Source organism: Dermacentor albipictus, chromosome 4 (genome assembly GCF_038994185.2).
Source record: "Dermacentor albipictus isolate Rhodes 1998 colony chromosome 4, USDA_Dalb.pri_finalv2, whole genome shotgun sequence".
Lineage (NCBI taxonomy): Eukaryota > Metazoa > Arthropoda > Arachnida > Ixodida > Ixodidae > Dermacentor > Dermacentor albipictus.
The window spans coordinates 41,027,093-41,050,512 of record NC_091824.1 but is presented as its reverse complement, the minus strand read 5'-3'; the positions used below and the strand labels follow the sequence as shown (position 1 = coordinate 41,050,512).

The 23,420-nt window shown below is 44.1% G+C and overlaps 1 protein-coding gene across 1 annotated transcript in view; it reads left to right on the top strand.

Moving 5' to 3' along the window:
* LOC135911462 (uncharacterized) overlaps positions 1-21,043 on the top strand; it is a 67,569-nt gene extending 46,526 nt beyond the window's left edge. The window contains exons 6-11 of the mRNA XM_065443768.1: positions 4,554-4,728; positions 16,849-17,020; positions 17,353-17,453; positions 18,682-18,820; positions 19,833-20,084; positions 20,602-21,043. Coding sequence (XP_065299840.1) covers positions 4,554-4,728; positions 16,849-17,020; positions 17,353-17,453; positions 18,682-18,820; positions 19,833-20,084; positions 20,602-20,840 — 1,078 coding nt within the window. The 3' untranslated portion in view covers positions 20,841-21,043. The remainder of the gene's footprint in view (positions 1-4,553; positions 4,729-16,848; positions 17,021-17,352; positions 17,454-18,681; positions 18,821-19,832; positions 20,085-20,601) is intronic.
* Positions 21,044-23,420: the final 2,377 nt, after the last annotated feature.

Sequence of the window (23,420 nt, the reverse complement as noted above, 5' to 3'; positions counted from 1 at the left end):
AGTACACCCCAAAAATAACAGCCAAATATTTCCAAGGCAATAACAAGGTTGTATTTGAAGAAAAAAAAAGAGCATGAAAGAGACCCAGATGGAAAAGGAGTTGGTGCTCACAAATTTCAACTGGAAGAAAGCCGAATAGAAAATTCCTAAGCCCACAGCAACAGGGCATGACGACGTTCCCATTAGGTTGATTAATGAACTAGAACCAAAAACTAAGGAAGCTCTGGTGAAAGCAGTGGAAAAAACTTTAAAGGATAGACGAATACCAGACAAGTGGCGACAAAGTGGAATGAATTTCATTTGTAAAGGTAAGGGGAGAAAGATATAATTCACTCGTATAGACCGCTGACCATTACATAGGTAATACACAGGCTAGCAATGCAGGCAATCAAATTAAAGCTTCAAGCATGGGCAGTTAATAATGGCATTTTGGGAGAACTTCAGAATGGCTTAGAATAGGTAGGCGTTTAAGTTATAACTTATTTTTTCGTACTCAGTGTACTGAAATATCAAAAGTAGAAAGCAGACTGTTATGTGTGTCCTTTTTAGACATTACAGGAGCCGATGACAACGTAGACTGCAAGATTTTGTGGGATATTCATGAAGGGGAAGGCTTAGGTGACGATTGTCTACAGCTTTTTAGGAAGATTTACCAATAAAATACTGTTTGCGTTGAATGGGAAGAGAGTAGAAGCGAGAAGAAAGTTAATATCAACAAAGGTTTGTGGCAGGGGTGCCCTTTATCCCCACTGCTGTTTATGATGTTCATGGTCAGGTTGGAGAGGGCGCCAGAAGGAAGTAATATCGGTTTTAATATCTGATACAAACAGGTGGGTCGTAGAGCAGTGGCTTCCTGGTTTATTTTATGCGGACGATACTGTGTTGCTAGCTAACAAGCAAACTGATTTGCAACGTCTGGCTCATATCTGTGGACAGGAAGCCAACAATTTAGGTTTGGAATTTAGTGTTAGAAAATCAGGTGTTATGGTATTCAATGAAAATAGGAAACAGACATTGGCGATGCAGGGCTAGAAAATACCTCGGGTAATAGAACATAAATACCGTGGTATGTATGGATAAACAAAGGCAACAGGTATATGGGAACACTGGAACAAACAATAACAGTGAAGAAGGGAAATGCAGCCATAAAGAAGCACAGAGCACTATGGGGATAAATAGGTATGTTGTGCTCCGAGGTATGTGGAAAGGTGTAATGATTCCAGGACTTACTTTTGGAAATGCCGTTCTTTGCCTGAAATCGGGGGTACAATCAGGATTCGATGGGAACCAAAGGTCAGTGGGTCGCCTCGCATTGGGAGTTCACGGGAAGACTACAAATGAGACTGGGCAAGGTGATATGGGCTGGACTAGTTCTGGACTGAGGGAAGCTCACAGTAAAATTTAGTATGAAGAACGACTGAGGAATATGAAAGAGTGTAAATGGGCTGGGAGAGTTTTGAGGTATCTGTACAGGAAAAACATTGATTCACAGTGAAGGGAAAGAACTGTGTTTCGCACATGTAGGGTGCGAAACACAACAAAAGAGAACGTCAAGCAGCATGTCAGAGAGGCCGAAATAATCTCATGGCTGGCGGCAATGGAAAAGAAACCCACCTTGAGTAACTACTTATCAGAAAAAAGCGAAATCGGGAAAGAAACAATTTATGGTAACTCAAAGGTAAGCGCATTGCTTTTCTAAGCGAGATCGGGAAGCCTTTGAACACGTACCTATAAAGGGAGATATAAGGAGGAAGAACCATGTGCTTGCTGCAGTAAAGCTAGGGAAACTATGGAGCATGTTTTATTAGAATGTCAAGATGTCTACCCAGCGGTCGACTTAGGCACTACTGACCTCTTTGAAGCCCTTGAGTTCAGCGAGAGCAGTGGAAAAGTAAGCAAGTTCACAATAGGGATTTGTAAAAGGCGATTGGAGAAATGGTGGAATAAAAGCAGTCAAACGACAAAAATGGAGACGTTCAAAATCACAGTTCGCAATACGGGATCACAAAATTTGGTTGTTGCAGTTCATAGCGTTTTTTTCTCTTCTTTTTTTCATTGGTTGACCTAGGTAGGACATTAGGCAGCATAACAGCAAGCCACCGCCGCGTTCCAAAGGTGACGCTCATAACATCCATCCATCGAAAAAGGAACCCCACCACAGTGCACGCCTCATACATTCCTCGTTTCAAAGGTAGCACTACGTTGTCTCGCTATACTGATTCAATGCTAAGCACATTACTCACGCCAGTCATCGCAAGATGGCCTCTTCCATATTCTTTTTTCAAAAGGGTAAGCACTGTCCGCTTTTGCGAAACATACAAAGAGAGCAAGTTCCTCATCTGAATACGGTTTACCTTTCTTTGATCCTCCAACTGATACGTTTATGGCTCGCAGCTGTACGACACAAAAGGACCCTCGCATTCCATTCAACGACTAGAACTCGATTTGACACGAATAAAGCAAATGCTCTTACATGCCTTTGGCTAATTAAGTACCAGCATGCTCGAGAATCTTTCACAACCTTCCAGCCAAAAAGGGTCGCCCAACTTTACCCTCCCCTGACACCATCCTGGATTATCAGTAAAGTTATTCTCTCTCTCTTTCTTTCTCGGTTGAGTCGCACCATTGAACCTGAATGCCTTGAAGCACATGCATGTCCCACAAGACCACTAGATGCACTGGCTAACATTCTCGGGGCTATTCTAGTGTACATAAAAGTATACCCCAAAAATTATGTTTCTGTGGGAGGGATAAAAGGAGCACCGACTCCTAACAAATAGGTCGGCTTCCGTACAAAACCAAACAGCTCATGAACCTTCATTCCATTGTCGGCGTGTTTAAGTGGCAGTAAAAACCCAACCTCGGCCAGAGCGCTTGCAACATGACTTGTTTGCAATAATAGCGAAAACCTAGGGCACATGTGCGCAGCGGTTTATGCAAACTGCATTATACTATTTGAAAGCAAGACGCGAAACGACAAGATAGTGAAACAGGTTGAGGTTAGAGAAAATGGGATACCACGTCGGAAAAGAAAAATGAGCCATGATGAGACTATGTTACTCGTTCGTTCGCATATTTGCTATATTTGGTTGATGAAGCTCATTTTCTAGGGCTGATTGGTCCGACATAGATTCAGTGGGTGTGAATTAGCTTATCAAAGCGTTCCTGTTCTTTTAACTGTCGACGGAGATGTGGGAAAGAAAACGCCAAGGCTTCAAAACAAACCAATTTGGAGCGAGCATTCCTTGATTCACCCGCTCATGCCTTTGTTCCTGTCTTCTAATCTAATCTAGTCTAGTCTAATCTAATCTAATCTAGTCTTCTAATGTGCGCGGATATATTTTCATCCTACAAGGTAAGCCTATCGAGGCTGCTTTCGAGGACGAGTGTTGAAAAACCTTCCTCTAAAGATACGTTAACGCCCGCTAACGTTTTGTTCGCAAAGGAAATCACAGTGAGAAATAAGCTAAATAGTGCATTTGACCACGACAACTCACCACGTACTTTGAAACCGGGAACACTCACTACTGCACGACAGTGCAAAGTGCGACTAAATATTTTGCTCTAAACGTTGCTTTTCAAACTGACGTTTTGTTTTTTCATTCCCTACTACTTCTTTTTGCTTTTGTTTTCGTAATTTTTCCGTGCTCACCATGCTAAACCCATATAAGAACAGGATGACTAACAGAAACCTTAGTTTGATCCTCTGCCTGACTTCATGTGTCTTTCCGTTTGCTTACTCCGTATTTAGCCGTGTGCCATATATTTGTCGCATTTAGGAGACTGGACCTAAGGTATTAGCGCTTCTTTTTTTGCGTAAAGCCTCTTTCGAGTGGACTACAGTGCAACTATGTGGCTCAAGTTTGAGGAAAGTTTGGGTACGGGCTAGTTGGTATTCAATTGTTTCAAACATCCCTTACAGCGCATACATCCAAATGTTTTCGTCGTTTCTTTGGTCCCTTCTTTATGTATGCGCTGTAAGTGATGTTTGAATCAAGTTTAAGATTGCGTTTGTTACATTTTTTATATGAGTTACTGTATTTGTCTTTTCACTTGGCATTCCATTGAATGTAGAAAATCAGCATTAGGTACCGCTTAAAGGCGCTAACATCATACAGGCAATGTATGAACAATACGAGTATACATTATATGCTAACTATACGAGCATAAACCTTATAATACAGGCTACCACGTGCCTTTATTAAAAAAGAACAACATGCGTCCCTACTCTCTATTTCAACCAAATACATGCACTGCAATGAAAGGCATGGGTCACGTAGTCACTTCACCCAAACGAAACGGTCAGAACGGAGAACCACAGCAAGTACTCGTCTATTGTCCGCCGCTGACCACCCCCTTTGCGATACTGACTAAGTGGAAGCTTCATTGGTGGATGAGTGGAACGCAATGGGCGAGCCGTTAACTCGTCTTTCAAACACGTAGTTCGTTTTCCTTACTTGACACTAGCCATAGCTTTGTTGCGTCGTGCAGTGATGCCCACCGAACTGAAAAAAAAAAAGTAACCTTTTCTCTTCGTCTTTGCCGTTTTCCAGCCACCCTGGGCACATGCGTCTAGGTCCAGAAGACTTGTCCCTCTCCACATCGTCGTTGGTCCACACATACGCGCTTCTTTGGGGTGTCTGCAAGCCTATCGCCCAGGGAGCGTCGACCGCCTTTATGGAGACCGCCGATGACAGCGCTATACTGGAGGCAATTCACAAGCACAGGGTAAGCGTAAATAAATTGGTCGAAACCCTGAGTGAGGACGACAGGCACGAAATAAAAAAATAAATGCAAGGCGGACAACTTGAATGGAAAACATCTTCGGTTTGCTACTTTTGTAAGAGAGAAATGTCGGGAAGGCAGAAAAATACGAATAGGGAAAAGAGGAAACATGTCAGTATCAAGATAACACGAAGGAGTATTCACCACAGGCCATACCACTGAGCCAGAATTTCTGCCAACAGGTGAACTTGCATGTATCGATACTCAAAAAGTACCAACTCAAGTCACTCATTTCAGTTCTTTTTTTCACAGTTTAGAGCCATGGTTAATAATTTTAGTGATAGGGCTATACGAGACTCGATGTTATCTAACCTTGCCCTGTCGTGCCTCATTCTGACCAAAGATATTCTCGTAGATTTTAAAAATTATGAACGTCCGCATGAGTAACTACTACGTCAACAACTACATTAAGTTTTTCGCGTGTTATCAATGGTTATCAATGTATACCCAATGAATGACGTAAGTCCAATTGACCAGTCACATACCGAAATAATCCATCCTTTAGATAAAATTGAATCCAATCCTATGCTTTTTCATTGACAAATAGCTTTTTATAACCTTCGCCATGTTGGCAAAGGCGTAATGTCTTGTAGCGTAGCACGTGTTGCTAACTTTTGGCAAAGCTCCTAATGCTTCTCTAAGAATCAACTCTGTACACGTATAGCTTATGCAATATGTGGCATTGATCGTTCTCGTATCGTCAATCCTGAAATCAGGTTAGTGATACCGACACCTTCAAAGCAACCTTAGTACATTACTCGCTGTATGTTGGGCTGAGGATCTTTCCCCAGCCAGTGAAGCTATTAGTCAAAATCAAAGTATAATTGCTTGCTCAGCAAAAAGCAATGCAAATAATTAACATATATCTGATATTCGGCTGCGACATTCTATTATTTGGATGGTAGGAAGCCAGTTGTCTCTTGCCCTCAAAAATACATGTGATCAGGTGCGTCACAAGCACCTGAAGTATGTTCATTGTGTGAAAGAACAACCGTGAAGAACGCTTTTCATATCATATTGACATCACATCAAGAAAATTGGCGTTATTTTTCTAGTTATGTTACTCTAATGCCCCTTTCACGTTGTTTATACTTTATCCAATAGTTTAGTTTGGCATGCTTCACTTGCATTGCTGCAGTGCTGCATTGCTCACCGCCATCATCATCATCATCACCATCATCACCATCAGTCTGGTTACGCCCACTGCAGGGCAAAGGCCTCTCCCATACTTCTACAATTACTCCGGTCATGTACCAATTGTGGCCATGTTGTCCCTGCAAACTTCTTAATCTCATCCGCCCATCTAACTTTTTACCGCCCTCTGCTACGCTTCCCTTCCCTTGGAATCCATTTCGTAACTCTTAATGACCATCCATTACCTTCCCTCCTCATTGCCTGTCCTGCCCTAGCCCATTTCTTTTTCTTGATTTCAACTAAGATATCAATAACTCGCGTTTGTTCCCTCACCCAATCTGCTCTTTTCTTATCCCTTAACGTTACACCTATGATTCTTCTTTCCATAGCTCGTTGCTTCGTCCTCAATTTAAGTAGCACCCTTTTCGTAAGCCTCCAGGTTTCGGCCCCGTACGTGAGTACTGGTAAGACACAGCTATTATACACTTTACTCTTGAGGGATAATGTCAACCTGCTGTTCATGATCTGAGAGTGCCTGCCAAACGCACATCAGCCCATTCTTATTCTTCTGATTATTTCAGTCTCATGATCCGGATCCGCAGCCACTACCTGTCCTAAGAAGATGTATTCCCTTACCACTTCCAGTGCCTCACTACCTATCGTAAACTGCTTTTCTCTTCCGAGACTGTTAAACATTACTTTAGTTTTCTGCTGATTAACTTTTAGACCCACCCTTCGGCTTTACCTCTCCAGGTCAGTGAGCATGCATTGCAGTTGGTCCGCTGAGTTACTAAGCAACGCAATATCATCAGCGCATCCCATTATTCTCCATATAATAATAATAATAATAATAATAATAATAATAATAATAATAATAATAATAATAATAATAATAATAATAATAATAATAATAATAATAATAATAATAATAATAATAATAATAATAATAATAATAATCGTCGTCATCATCAGCATCATCATCATCAGCGAATTAGGTATTCTCCATTAATTCTTATCCCCAATTCTCCCCAATCCAGGTCTCTGAATATCTCCTGTAAACACGCTGTGAATAGCATTGGAGAGATCGTATCTCCCTGCCTGACGCCTTTCTATATTGTGATTTTGTTGCTTTCTTTATGGAGGACTGCGGTGGCTGTGGAGCCGCTATAGATATCTTTCAGTATTTTTACAGATTGCTGCATTGCTGCATTTCGGGAAATCGGTACTGCAGAATACTGAAAGTTGGACGAAGTTTCACGAAATCGAAATGCTGTCATCTACTCAGCAGTAGAACGAAGTTACAGAGTAAACCTATGCAAATATTCTTTCTTTCTTTAAGAGAAACTTGTAATTGTTCCCTTTGTAACTTCGTGCTATATCCACGAGTGGATCACAATGTTTCCCTTTCATTACTGCGTTTTGTGTCACGTACAATCTTATGCTCGACACTTATTTTTGGTGCAAATAAGATACTCAAGAAGTTATCGTTTTAAGCAATATGAAATTTGAATTCAATTGCGTTCTCCATTCACTTGTGGTCAATATTTAAACAATTGAAGAAGCAAATACAATTCACGGTCAAGCTTATACATTAACTCTACGAAAAAGGACAACTGCTTCAAGCAAATCGAGGCCTTGATTCCGGATCACATTACGGCCTCTTGGATCACACACGGAATGCCTTATCTAAGAAGATAGATGTCCTTCTAATTAGCAGAAAAACCACCACATGCCATATGAATATTTATGTTATTTCCAACTTATTCCTTTCTCTTCCTGATTTGTGCAGACAAAAAGATTTTGGTGGTGGCGCTTACTTGCTTACGAAGTTTCATAGACCCCCCAAAACAACTGTTGAAAAGACTTAAGCACTTCTTTGGCAGAGGGGTAAAAAAAATGAAATTTATGCAAGGTTTTCACGATACGGACCTTAAGTTTTTTTAAACCCGAAGAAATTATCTTATTGCAGTACCCGAGAACCATCAGCGGTTAATTGAACACAATATGTGAGTGACTGCTCATCCATGCCATCAAGCGACATTGTGATTAAATACTGCGCTTGCATGTGTCAGAACCACTATCTGATCATGAGACAAGCCGTATCGCAGGATTGCGCGTTAACTGTGACCAGCTGGGTTGTTTGACGTGCAGCCTATGCAGGGTACAAGAGCGTTCTTCCATTCCATCCCATTGGAATGCGGTCTCAGCAGCCGGGATTGAACCCTCCACCTCACCACGCTCAACAGCGAAACGTCGTAGCCACAGAGCTACCGCGGCGGGTCGGCGCATTATAATGGCACTGGCAAGCTAATAATGGCAGCCTAATGAATATCTGTAGAAATACGCCATAAACATCGGATAAGGCTTCTCTACACTAAAGCGAGACAGTAACTGGACTGTTGTAATTGCTGCGGCGATATTCATTTTTGGTTCCCATTGCCACTGAGTTACGTGGTGTTGCTTGGCAAATGCCCATGGAATCATGCCACGAGGCGGAAGATAACTGGTACCATGAGATTGAATTGAAAAAGTTTCAGAAGCCAATGAAATTACGAACACTACCAATTTCTGAGACGCGCCCATTGCCGTCATACAGGTTGTCCGAACTATCATGCACCAAAATTAATAAAAGCGCAATTGAGTTACTTGAACACAACCTAATGCACATTTTTTTTTCAGCGCAGTGGGGTAGCCCCCAGTAAATGTTTCGCTAGGGATATTTAATTAGATGTAATTAACTATTTATGTCGAGGAGTAGAGCTATAAATATCAAAGTGCCAATGAAACATTTGTAGGCGCAGCTAAAGGACATCTAACTGCGGTATTTTCAGTAAAGCAATAATGTATCGTCTTCATGCTGCACTGGCTCAGCCGACGCATCGGCACAGACATCAACCTTCCTGCATACAGCACGTCATGCCCTACGAGCACATCACAATTGGATTTCTCCGTTCTTTCTGCGCATGCGCGAGGAGCAGTGGTCGCGAGAGAGAAATGTGGGGACTTTTGGTCCTTCAGATTTCTCTTCGCCTAGGTACTACGAAGAAGAAAGCTGTTGCCTCCGTTCGTCCCTAGCCGAGCTGCCAAAGGAATCGACAGAATGCGTGGCCGGCAAGGCGAAGAAGCCGTGTACAAAGTGAGTTTGTTGCTATTTTGTTGCGCCGGTAACATATTAAAGATTTATAGTCGCAGGTGGATACGTTTGGAAGTGAAGTGTCTTTTCGGATGACTGTATTGGCAAAGCATTACGTCGTGCTGATGCATTGTTCATTAGTGTCGCTGAGCACACTTCAATTTCAGGGGAATCGCGGGAAAGGAAATAATTTGTGAATTCAACTGCCGTGCCGATGAATTAGTTCTTAATGTAACTGAGCATACAACACACTTGGAGATTCATGGGAATCGAACCTTTTGTACTCTGTATGTGAAAGCACTAAAACTTGCGTCGCCATGCAATTTGAGCCGTAGATCGTTGTGAAAGCTGTACAGTCACACTGCCAAAACACTACGCCCTGCGGATGAATACGGAACAAATGTATGCTACAGAAAAATGGTCGTCATGCAATTTTATACCAGTAGACCCTTGGAACGCTGTACAGTAACACTGATATTGGCTACGTGGTGCAGATTCGTAGCGATTCTGAGGTGCTTTTGCGCAAGGGTAATTAATGAAGGAGTGCGTATTGCTAATCCCTGCTGTTATGATGTCTAGCTCATATACGGGGAGCTCTATGTGGGCGAAACAAGGGCTCGGATCACCACAACCGCGCGCGAAATAGCTCTGAAGGCCTGCCAGTACACTTGTTCGGCGTCTCCGTGCTTGTACTGCGACAGGAGACGTGACGGATGGTGCGCACACTATATCCTCTGACAGTGGCCGCTTTCCACTGTTGGTATACTTCTCCGCAATACACTGCACATTTTTGATTGCGCGACATTGTTGCCTTACGGCGAAGCTGACTTTAGCCAAACTGCATTGTGCAACGCTCGAGCCATCTTGTCCGTCACTGCGGATAAAAAATGCATACATGTTCAAGCTACTTGAGCTGCATCATTTTGTCGATGTTTACTCCTCTTTACTAAATGACGAGATTAACGTACGCCTATGTGGATGATATAAAAGATTGACAAAAAGCCTGGTAACCTATCCGCAGTCAGTGAAGAAACACTACGCACGTGTCCACGCTCCTGTAAAAAAAAAAAACAATTCAGTGATGACCCTCAGGAGGTGGATCCACACCTATGTAAGCACAGCCGGCTCATCAGTCGCAAAGTAGCAGCTGAAAAGAATTTTTTAATGCTGATTATACGACATTTATAGCGATTCATTTGTGGTCACAGTGACAAATGCATTGCACTTAACAGTAAGACTTCGCCTTAATCCGCAATGCTTATGTGGCGAACAGGAGAGCAAAAGGCGAAAACAATGTTTTCATATAAGGCAAGCCATCCATGTAGTGGAATTGCGTTTATCGTTGGTGTAATGTTAGCGCATTTACTTTCTGAAGTCCAACTTTTACTGCAACTTAGTTTCCACTTGTGCAGGTGCTTCTACTGGAAACTTTCAAACTATGAGTTATCAAATCAGGTTGCCATCTTGTAGTTTTAGAAGTTTTCCTCTGGTCCTAAGTCTTTTCTGAATCTGGAAGAGCTGGCTGATTGCACAAACCACGTAGCCAATATCAGTGTTACTGTGCAGCTTTCACAACGGTCTACTGCTATGAAATTGCATGACAACCGTTTTACTTCAGGATCCATTTGTTCCGCATTCATCTACAGGGCATGGTGTTCTGCCAGTGTGGCTTTACAGCTCTAACAACGACCTACGGCTCAGATTCCATGGCGACGCAAGTTTTAGTACTTTCATATACAGAGTACAAAATGTTCCATTCCCACGAATCTCCAAGTGTGTTGTATGCTCAGTTAAATTAAGAACTAATGCATCGGCACAGCAGTTTAATTAGTAAACTGTTTCTGTTCCCGCGATTCCCCTGAAGTGTGTGGTACGCTCAACGACACTAATAAACAATATCGCCGCGACGTAATGCTTTGCCATTAAAGTCATCCGAGAAAACGCCTCACGTTCAACCGTATCCCCCCGAGACTATCAGAATTTAATATGAAACCACCGCAAAAAAAAACAACAAAAAACAAACTCGCATCGGCACGGTAGTCGAATTCATAAACTGTTTCCGTTCCAGCGAATTTCCTGAAGTGTGCGCTATGCTGACCTTGCTCAACGACACTAATGAACAAGGCTTCGGCACGATGTAATGCTTTGCCACTAAAGTCATCCGAGAAGACACCTCACTTCGAAACGTATCCCCCTGCAACAATAAAAATTTAATATGCTACCGTCGCAACAAAATAGCAACAAACTCACTTTGGACACGGCTTCTTCGCCTTGCCGGCTACGCATTCTGTCGATTGTTTTGCCAGCTCGGCTAGGGTCGACCGGAGCTAACAACTTTCTTCTCCGTAGTACCTAGGCGAAGAGAAATCTGAAGGACCGAAAGTCGCCACATTTCTCTCGCGCTGCCATTGCTCCTCGCGCATGCGCAGAAAGAACGGAGAAATAATGCGGTTCACTGACGCCGACGACTTTACGCCTTACAGGTGCTCACAGTCTTCTGCTTTCCCGTTGCCACCTGCTCTTCTCCTCGAGTCATCACAAAGTCCGCAGGCACGCCCGGCTTACGGTGTGTTGGCTTACTTGATTCACCTGCATGACAGAGCTTCCTCAATCGTGCGCCAAGAAATACCAGTCCTGATCAACGCTATGTACCGCCTTACATCTGCAGCCTGCTCTCGATGTCTAGGCTCGTCCTAGCCTCAGCGCGCTAGTATTACGGACGCGGGCCTACGCGCACTACTGCGCTACACCGCATTTGAGCGGAAATCCACCGCCTTTATCGTCTTCGTGCTACCCCGCCTCAACGGACGCATCGGCACAGACATCAACCTCCACACATAAAACAGGTCACCCCCTCGCACTCATCAGCGGGCTTGGCAGCACTCTCATAATGCGGTTCACTGACGCCGGACGCTTTTCGCCTTACAGGTGACAACCAATTACACAATTCATGTGTGTCGTTCCCGCTACGCCACTTTGCTAGTGCTGCCAAGCCAAGGCTGCTGCATTACCATTGTTCGCCACTGCAAGTCTGTCACCCTACAACTTCTAGCATTCTCTGGAGACGTGGAATCGAATCCCCGCCGCAGCACCCGTTCCAGTTCTACGCAGGCATCCTGTGACGTAATTGCAACCTGGGAAAAATAAGCTAGCTCAGTTGAGGTGTCTCTTATAAGCCAAATGATATCAATTTGAACCAAACTATCGCAGAACAATAAAATTTTCGACAACCGTAAGTTTTGACTGACAAAATTTGAAGATTTTTCCTCCATAACTGCACTGAAGGCCGAAGCTAGTTGCATCAGGGCAGTAGTCGAGGAAGCACGTAAACCATTTTCGACACATCATCACGACTAAATTAATTATGCAGAAGATAGGGGTCGTCGTTCTAACCTTGCATTTTTGGCGTAGCTGACATTGAGTGGGAAACGCGACAAGAATTGTAGAACAAGATTCCGGAACTTTACACTTCCAAGGTTAACATTAGGTTATACCCGTTAGATATCGAACGCGCTCATGGAATTGGCAAATGCAGCACTAATAGAAACAGACGTATAATTGTCAAATTAGCACATTTCCAATTAAAACAACGTATTCTTTCGAATGCTAAACAACTAAGGGGGTCCAACCACAGCATATGAGAAGACTACTCATATAACACTGGGCATGCACGTAAACAACTAATCGAGTACGGCAAATCCTAGCAGAAACCTTTTAAACTTGGGTACAATGAACTAATCACAGAGAACAGAACATAGAAGTATGATAACGCTACAAATAGACTTGTATTAACTTCATAGCTACGATCACACACTACCGCAAAACCACATAGCATCCGTATCATTTGTTTATACTAACATAAGAAGCTTGCTGCCCAAACACGAAGCACCATGTAGCCTCATTATTTCTTCGTATTGTAAGCTTCTCGCACTAACACAAAAGTTGCTGAATTGAACCGTCGCTAACATGGAGCTTAATTCATTCCTCCCTGATTTGGTCATTTTTAGACGAAACCGTGTAGGGGAATGCGGAGGTGGTGTCCTGATAGCTACCAATCACAGCCTTTGTTGCCTTATTGTCGATATCACTTCACCTCTAGAAAGTTGATTCGTTTTGTACAGTTCTTCGTACCTACAAATTAGGGGTGCATGCTATTTACCTCCCGACGCATATGTTTCCTTCATTACTCACTCTGACGAGACACTGCAATCTGTTAAGACGTCATTCAGTCATGCGCAACTACTCCTCGTAGGTGACTAACGCTCCTGGTATAACAGGGCCTGAACTAGCCATAATGCTATGTAACATTAACATCGAAAGTAATTTTCTGAACACATGCCTCACCTTTGGTTTGGCGGAGCTAGTATCTAGCCCAACGCGAAAGAACGAACAGTGCTCTAACACACTCGACCTTATCTTAACATCCCATCCTGACATTGTTTCTGCTGTAACACATCTACCAGAACTAAGTGATCACGCAGTTCTACATGCAGAGTTATCCTGGCAACCAAAAAATAATACTTCAGTAATAATACATCAGTGTTAGCAATGCACTAACCGAGTTTTACAACTGGTATATATTAGAGATTTCCCGAAGCATGCAATAGACACCAAATAGACGCTTTATTAACAATAAATAATTGAACTCGCTGAGACTTGCATATTAACTATCACCTTAACCAAGCTACCTTCGTGCTCATCGTTCAACAAGCCATTAAAACGGCTAAACAATAAAAAAGAAAAGATTATTTAGCAAAGCCAAACATTCATATATCGCTCCTGTTTGGGAAAAATATCACGCTGGCGAAAAGGCGTTTGAATCTTTGGCCGCAGCAGCTAAACGAACCTTTTACTCAACAACACTCTCTAGCATATTCAAAAACAATCCCAAATAATTCTGGAAATTTATTAACCCCAAAAAACATAAACCATTATTATTATATGATAGCGACAATAACTGTGTTCCTGACCATAGAGAACGTGAAGTACCAAATTCTGTCTTCTCTTCCGTGTTCACTTCTGAACCTAACACTGACCTCACTGACTGTCCTTACCTCAACCACCCAACTATGCCAGACATAACACTTCAGGCATACGGTATCACCAAACTAATATGATCCCTCAAATTACCATCCTCTGCCGGCATCGATAGAATCAATTCCGAAATGCTTAAGAACACGACGCACCTCTCAAGTGTATTTTTTGTCAAATCTTTCAGCGATCATTGTCATCTGGAGTGGTGCCACAAGGTTGGCAAATAGGTAAGATAATTCCTGAACCAAAAGAAAGGATCACTGTCATCGGGCCACAATTACCATCCAATTTCTCTCATCAGTGTTTGTTCGAAACTGGCGGAGCATATATTGTATACTCATATTGTAAAGTACCTAATGTCAGCAAATTTTTTCAGTCCCAGACAACATCGTTTACAGAAAGAAATGTCCTGCGAGACTCAGCTAGCTCTCTTCGTTAATTATATCAGCTTACATCTTGATGAAAACGTACCTGTAGATGCACGCTTCCTAGACTTCCAAAAGGCTTTCGACAATATTCCTCATGAACCGTTCTTCCTAAAGCTATCGCGTCCTAATCTTAACCCTTGTGTTCTCCAATGGTTACGCAACTCTCTGACTAACCCTCAACAGTTCGCTTATGTTAACCAATGCTGGCCTAATTTGTCACCCGTTATCTGCGGCGTGCAGCAAGGCACCGTCCGGGAACCGCTACTTTTCTTAATATACATTAACGATTTACCGTTAGGTTGTTCTTCGAAAATTCGTTTATTTGCTGATGAGTGCGTTATATGTCGTCCTTTTACTAACGACGCTGGTTCTTGTACTCTCCAGACCGACCTTAACAGTATTGAAAGCCGGCGCAGTAATTGCCTATAGTCTCTTAACGTCAAAAAAAGAAGACGTCACTGCTTTTACTTTCTACCATCGTCAATCATTCATGTCAGCTGATTACGTTATCGCTGATTCTGAAATATATGCTGCGACTTCTTATGCGTACTTGGGTATTAACTTATCCAGTAACTTCGGTTGGTCGTCACACATTTGCAGCATTAGCCATGATGTCAATCGTGTTCCATGCTACCTGCGCCGTGATCTACGCCTTGTTTCTCCTTCAGTAAAACTACAACCATATTTAACACATTTTCGACCCAAACTGGAATACGCATGCTCAGTGTGGGACCCATACTAATATAACCTGGCAACAGCACTGCAATCCATATAGAATCGTGCACCAATGTTCATTCATTCCGACTACTCTAACCATATTAGCATCACTAAAGTTAAGTCATGTCTGAACCTTCCAACCATTGAGCAGCGCCGCAAAAAAGCAAGTCTGCGTGTATTTTACAAGTTCTATCGCTCCTTGCATAACGAGACCGACATCAAGCCTGCTTACCGCATTTCATCCCGTCATCGCCATTCAAAGGCTGGTCAGCACCTTCCGGCTCACATCGCCGATCATCATGACTCTTTTTCCGTTCAAACAGCAACAGACTAAAATCATCTACCCGCTTAACCGGTGTACCCCTCCAGTCAATAATTTTTCAAAGCATTCATTGAAAATATAAGCTGGATATGCCCACCCCTCATGTAAAACCCCACATGTGGTATTTGAGGTATGAATAAATAAATTGCTACTATATTTTTCGATTGACAAATAAGCTCCACGAAATGTAAAAATATATGGCATGACTGCACTACCACCCGCATCATAAAGCGGTGCCCTCAAACAGGCTCTCTCTGAGTTAGCCAGAAGGAAGTAAAGGAAATGAAAAAAACAACATCATGATTGAGGTACTGTCGCATTTGCCGCGCCCGGCCTAAGCATCACGTCGCGATTGGTGTTAGCTTGAAACAAGTGGTTATAGCTGTCTTAGCGTACAAAATGTGCGCGAATGGTTCCTTTTTTTTCCCCCACGAACCTGCTTTCGCAGCACGTATACACGCTGCTGAAAACTAAAAATGTCTCTTTAATTTAGTTCTGGTGCGAAGCAAGTTTCTGGCACGAAATGTAGCTGTGCGTGCACCATTTCTATGCTGTGTGAGCAGAGCCAGGATTTTGAAACATTCTATGCCTTTGCGATTGCTTTTCACGTTTCGTGTGTTCATAGCGCCGCTTCGGCCTCGTTATCAAGGGGCTTTTTTCCTAAATGTGATCATTCAGTATTGAGAGACGGATAAAAGGTCTCACCCAGAAATGAGAAGGAGTGATCGCTGCGGCACGGCGAAACCTGCTGTTGGTGCTGCTTCCATACCATTATATCAAGGTGATGCGCTATTTCTTCGGGTTTGCGACAGGCAATGCGATTGCTTTCAATCCCTTATTTGAGGGCTCTGCTTTATGATTTGCGTAGGAACGCAGTAACGCGGAATTTTTCATATTTCTTATTTTTCATATTACATATTTCATTTTACTAATTATCAGGCTAAAAACATTTGTACGCAACAAGTACGCTACTGAATATACTACAGTTAGATGTCCCTTGGCTGTGGCTGCAAATGCTTAACTGACACTTCGATAATTAGGACAGTACTTCTCAAGCTGGACAATTAATTGCATTTACCTAATTGAATCTCAGTAACAAAAATTTACCGGCTGCTCCTCCCCTGTACTGGAAACAATATGTACTAGGTTTCTTTCGTTCTTTCGAGTAACACAATTGCTGTTTTTTTCTGTTCTTAGTGCATTACAGTTGGGACACCCTGCATATGATATATTCTGCTGTGCTATTCTTGGTACGCTAGCGACGACTGCAGGCTCAATGTTTATTTTCTCAACAGGTCACAGCGCTAAGCACAACACCTTACACTGTGAGGCGCCTGTTGGACAACAAACGGCGCCACGGTTATGACCTCCATAGCCTCCAATACGTCACTACGTCGACTACAAATATTGATGAAGAAGTTGCGAAGACTCTGGTCAAAGAATTTAATCTCAAGTGTTTTACACAAAGTAAGTGTCACGTATGGAAATTCTGAACACATTTAACCGAACTCTCGATGAAAAAAAAAAGCCGTCATTTCCTTTTTGTAATCAGTTAACGTTAGATTGATGACCACGTTACCAAGAGAGTACTTAAAAAACTCCAAAACTGCCTCTGCGTTTTCGCTGTCTATGATACGCATTAAATCCAGCACCTTAGTTCCCTAATTGGCACCGCAGTCTACACGAACGTAGTTGACTGGTGCTACGAGTGATTCGCGAAAGTAGCGATTTTTTCTGAAGGCTGACAGTGGGAAGACAAGAAACGTTTTTTTTTTGCTCTTGTATTTTCTTTTGAGCAGAGTACGGTCAGACGGAGATACCGTTCATCTCAGTCGGTCTCTACAACGCGCCCACCAATTACAAGTCCATCGGTTGCTTGGCAGTCGGCGTAGAAGCAGTGGTAAGAATGGCAATCTTTCTGTTTCCTTAAAACAACGCAAGTTACACGTGGCAGAGTAATCCAGCAGGAATAGTAGATGCCCTATTCGTGCCGTCCGTATATGCTTGGTTCTCTCATGCCGCAACAAACTGCATTTTAAATTACTGTGTGTAGAGCGGCGTGCAAAGCATTGCGCCACAGTCACATCTGGACTACTACGACGACGCCCAATATTAAGTTATTGATTATATAAGAGGAGTATATTCAATCAGTGTCATACCCAAGTCCACATTTGCCTTTGCTCATATTGATAATTTGTTGCTGTTGTTGTTTATTAAATAATGAGACCGTGTGAAAATAAAAAAGCCGCCTCCACTCCACCCTGTGAAAATGGATGTACAACGAAGATGGTGCGGACATGACAAACCACCACCGCAAGCAGCCTACATCGAGCGCGAACGCATGTATGTGCAAGTGCACCATATATGCTCATTCTTCTAGGCCCTACGTGAAGTGCAAGTGCCTTATAAAAATAAATTAATGTTTAAAAGTAAATATGAGGAGGACATTTACAAAGTACGACTAGCGCACAACCTCCGAACACGATAGCATGAAATTGTAATTCGATCATACAAGAAAACCTAATTCTGCTACGCGGAAAATCAGCCACAGCCCCGTTTCCAGCTGCCTTCATTGTTTAGTTTTTTTCGTGAGCTCAGTAGGAAAAATCCCGGCGATCTAGCGGGTAATAGCTTCGCTGTAATAATTATGGTTTGTTTCTTCAAAGCAGTAAACATATGCGAAGTTTATTATAGCGGATGGTTTGTCTTGCCTGGCTAAAACACATCCTCTGTTTTGTTTTTCGAGTTTATATATTTACGTTGACATTGGGCTCAGCTGTATAGTGGGAAAGCCCACGTGTGCATCTCTCGTCGCAGTAAAATACGGTCCAATGTGTAGGCTGCACAACATTTCTGTATAACGTTTCTGTTCGCCACGTGCTTCTGCATCTGTCCAGGTGTACTGAAGTTACATGAAATCTATGTATGTTATATAGGATACTGGTTGAAATGCCGAGGCTAATAATAGTATCGCGTTATGACCTCTAATCTTCTTTTTTTTGCTGCCTCTTCTGATCCACCTTTTCTATGTCTCGTAGAGAACCACAAACATGCTCTTCCGTCCACCATTCCACCCGTCTTACGAATAAAACATATTCATGACTCCTTCTGTCGTGGCTTTCGCACAGGTGAGGGACACAGAAACGAAAAAGCCTCTGGGGCCATGGCAACGTGGAGAGCTCGTGGTACGAAGTCCAAATTTGATGCTGGGATACTGGGGGAGTCTGCATGAGCCTGTCACTGATGAAGAAGGCTGGTACAGCACAGGTAGGTGTGCATGTGGAACGCGCACGTACAACGTACATCGATAAACCGTTAAGCGAAAAGCAATTGCCAGATGGGCGCCCAGTGAAATAAGTAGTTATACATAGGAACTGAATGTTACTTCTTCACACGTAAAGCGCGGTAGATAACTGTATCGTTATCTCTATGTTTTTTTTTATTTACCAACAAAACTTTCACCCATTTGTTCAGGAACAATACGAGACGTCCCACAAAAGAACGTAAGCATCTCGAAATTTTTTGTAAACCCTCTTTTCGGGAATACATGTAGTGCGAATGAACACACTGAATGCCTTCAGAAGTACTCCTTTTGTGTTAGCGTGAACAGGTTTTGCACAGCCTTCGCTCTGTTGATGCAGCGTCTGTGTGCTAGTCCGTGCTTATGCAAGGCGCCTGTGCTTAGGCTTGCGAATTTAAGCTGGTAGAGCACACAACCAGGTGTACACGATCACGACTGTGGTTTAAAGCGATAAGATTGCGCATTGTCTAAAGCGAATACCTGTGAGGTTGCCTGAAACATCCCGTGCTGTCCTACCATTGGCGTTGGAGAAGAGAAATAAAGGGGCAGGATTCTAAAATTCGAAGGTGGGGCCAATGCTATACACGCGTTCGAGCATAAGGTCAATGCACACTCTCATTACAGCCATTCATCTAAACCACAATTCATGGCAAAGTCCACATAGCGGCTAATTTCTTAGAGAGAAAATGGTTGTTCTGGCCACGAGCCCCGGGTAAGTATTTATGGCAATAGATTCACAGTGCCAATTAGGATACGCTACGTAATTTAAGGCTTCGAGCACAAGCGTGGTGCTCGCAGGTTCTAATATTTTCATGTGTTCTGCTTTCGCGTTGTAACCTGAGTGGGACGGAAAACTGTCGACTAGCCTCACTCATCACAAAGGTACAGGATTGCGACTTCGGAAAGCTTCTGACTGCACAACCGTCCTAAGCTTGGCAGCAGCCGGTTATAATGCGCTTTACTTCGGGGGGCGCGCAGGCGACCTGTGCTACTACGACAAAGACGGCTGGCTGTACCTAGTTGCGCGGCTGAGCGACTACTTCTGCGTCCGTGGGAGCAAGTATCGGCCGGTTGAAGTCGAGGCCGTGCTGCTCAAGTGTCCAGGGGTTCGTGACTGCGCCGTCGTAGGAATACCACACCCCGAAGCTGGAGAAGTGGCGCACGCTTTGGTTGTGCCCGAGCCGGAAGCAAGATCGCTGAGCGCCGATTACGTCACGCAATTTCTGGAAGGTTAGCATTTTTTTCTCGTTCTTTAATCTCACTACGCGAAACCTCCTCATCAAATCGGAATTTCTCTGGTTCGTTGATGGGCAACGCCACTGACGGCATTTCCCATCAAGCAAGCTTTCCGATGCATCGTTAGTGGAACACCAGACCTTGCTATAGCTTCGGGCAAGACGGCTATTTTTTTATGGCTGACATGCGCGTACGTTACGTTCTATTGTACCTACAATGCATTATATATATATATATATATATATATATATATATATATATATATATATATATATATATATATATATATATATATATATATATATATATATATATATATATATATATATATAGTGCGTTATCATTTGCTGGAAAGCAGCAAATTGTGCTGTACACTTATTTCGTTCGACTAAAACCGGCGTTAAAGTTATGTCAGTAGACAGCGTTTAACCACAATACTCATAGCGTTGTCTTAGGCTACGTGAATGCTTTTCCTCTGATTTATTATTTCATTATTTCTTTTCCTATCCAGCTAACACACCGAAGGGTTGCCAGTTGGAAGGCGGCGTCACATTTGTCGACAAGATTCCTCGCAGCAACAGAGGGAAGCTTGTCAGGCGTCAGCTCGTCCAGTGTATTCTCGAGAAGCGAGAACAGGGAGGCATCAAGAGTCGGGAAGATGAGGCGGAAGAGCTAACAGACTTCGCAAACTCCGCTATCATGCACGGCGCAAAGCGCATCTCGCACCCGGAGTGTGCATTCGTATCGTAAAATTGTAATATTACTGCGAAAACATTATATGCCCCATGAAGTGGAAAATCCGGCGTCCGTTTTTATATTCCGATGGTACCAAAACCCACGTGACGAAGTGACGACATAACGTTCCCAGCGCTGGACCTGTTGTGGCTCGGACTGCAAACTTTCATGGTGAACAGCAATAGCGTCGGACCTGGACCCTTATTAAAATTTGATTAACGTAGATTAAAGGGAAATAGGGTAGAATAAAGTCGATTAATGTGGATGAATTTGATGTTTTAATTTAAGGTGATCACTTCGACAAGTCATCAAGCTTTCGCATTCAAATCACGTAAGGATACTTACGTGACTGTCAATTATTAGTAAAGTGCAGGCTGAATGACATCTTCTGGTATTCCACGTAATTCCTTGGTCATGGCTCCTAACAAGCTGAAGCATAACGCGAATGGTCATGAGGCTCGTGGACACCGTGACAACGTAAACCTGGGTAGGGGAGTTTTGCTTTTTGTGTTAATTATGAAATGCACGTTCCCGTTGCAAAATTTTCGATGTAGCAGGCAGTCTGTTCTGTGCGGGGTGTTTAAGCGAACTACTTCAAAAATTTTTAAAGGTTGACTATCACACAAGACACAATTCTAGTTCATGAGCTGGTCTACTCGAAGAGGTGGACATTACTTGCACAAAATATTGAACGGCATATTCAACTTGTAGCGGCAGCAGCATCGGCGTCGCACGAGAGTTGACGCAGACGCTCGCGTCTACACGAGGCTCGAGCGGCTGGCGCGTTCCGGCGCGGGCTAGCGTTCCGAAGAAGATTAAAAAAATGGCTGTGGCTTAGGTAAGGTTAAGCCCAGGATGCGAAGCATACTAGCCTTTATTTTAGTTGTTGAACCACTGTTTAGCCTGGTGAACTGCTGTTGCTTGGCTATATTTGGTTCGGCTAGATGAAGAAACAACTCATGCAGTACTGCTTCGCCTTCAAGAGTGGAACGCGACAGCGTTCCCGTCGACCCGCCAAGGGGTGTAAGACAATGGGCTACAGGGCAGCGACTACGCGCCCCGCATTGGACGCGGGGAGCGTCGAGCAAAGCAGCGTTCGGCGCGGCAACGAAATGTGCGCCTGAGCAAGAGACGCACGCCTTAGAAACAGCTCGTTTCTAAGGCAACACCGCATTCACTAGAGGCGCTTTTGTACTGCTTTGAAGCATCGTACTCGTGGCTCAGTGGTAGCGTCTCCGTCCCACACTCCGGAGACCCTGGTTCGATTCCCACCCAGCCCATCTTGCAAGAGTTGAGCCAAAGCCACTTCTCCTCTGTCGTGACGTCACGGTGTCACGTGATTTCATGGCGACACCGCCGCGCCTGAGGAGCTGGGTTGAGCTCTCGTAATATGCTTCGCATAAAAGAATGCTATGCTAAGCGACGGAGTGTTGGTTTTTCCTCTCCTGCGAGAGCCCGATACTTTGACGGTCTACGTGGTCGCTCGTCGCCACAGTTTGGTGACCCCGGACGTGATATTGCCATACGCTCCTGTGGTAGAGACGACCATGGACCAGACCGACGCTACGAGAGCTCAAGGCCAGAACCCTTCCGAGGAACGCGGTGAGCCCTCCTGTTTCGCCATCGCTGTCCGCCTCCCACAGTACTGGGACCAGCATCCTTCGGCGTGGTTTCTTCAGGCCGAAGCGCAATTTCAAGTCGCTGGTATCCGCTCTCAAGCCTCGAAGTTCCATTACGCCGTCGCAGCGCTCTCGCCCGCCGCCATTGACGAGGTAGCAGATTTGTTGAACTCCCCATTGTCTGCCGCCGCCTATGACGATCTCAAGGCAGCACTGCTACAGCGCACAGCAGCTTCACAGCGTTCTCGCATCCAGCAGCTTTTGTCCGCTGAAGAACTCGGCGACCGACGCCCTAGTCAACTTCTTCGCCGAATGAGCCAGCTGCTCGGAAACAACGCGAGATCCATCGACGACACGCTGTTGCGCGAACTGTTTTTGCAACGACTCCCGGCTAACGTGCAGATGGTCCTGGCGACAGCCTCTACCACGGACCTTACCGGACTTGCCGCTTTGGCCGACAAAGTCATGGAAGTAGCCACCCCAACCATCGCAGCCACGTCACCGTCTCCGGGTGACAATACAACCGCTCTGCAAACTCTTCCCTGCTCTTCCGCAGTGCACTCTCCGCTCGACTCCTTGTGTGAGCGCCTGGAACGCATCATCAGTGGAGCGGAGCATCGCCGCACGTCTCGTCGCCCACGCAGCCGTAGTTCTAGCAGATCAAGACGCACGGGCACTCGCAATGAAGCCTCAACTACAACGCCTGGCGTTTGCTACTACCACCGCCGTTTTGGAAACGACGCTCGTCACTGTCGGCGTCCCTGCGCTTGGCAGGGAAACAGGCCGGCCGACCTCTAACGGCGACGAGTGGTCCGGCCCAGCACACAAGTCGGCTTTTCGACGTGACGGACAGAGTTACGGGACAACGATTCTTGGTCGACACCGGTGCTGACGTCAGCATTCTACCCGCCCAGCGCTCCGACCGAAAAGCGACTCCTGTGTCGTTTTTGCAAGCCGTCAACGGCACCAGGATTCC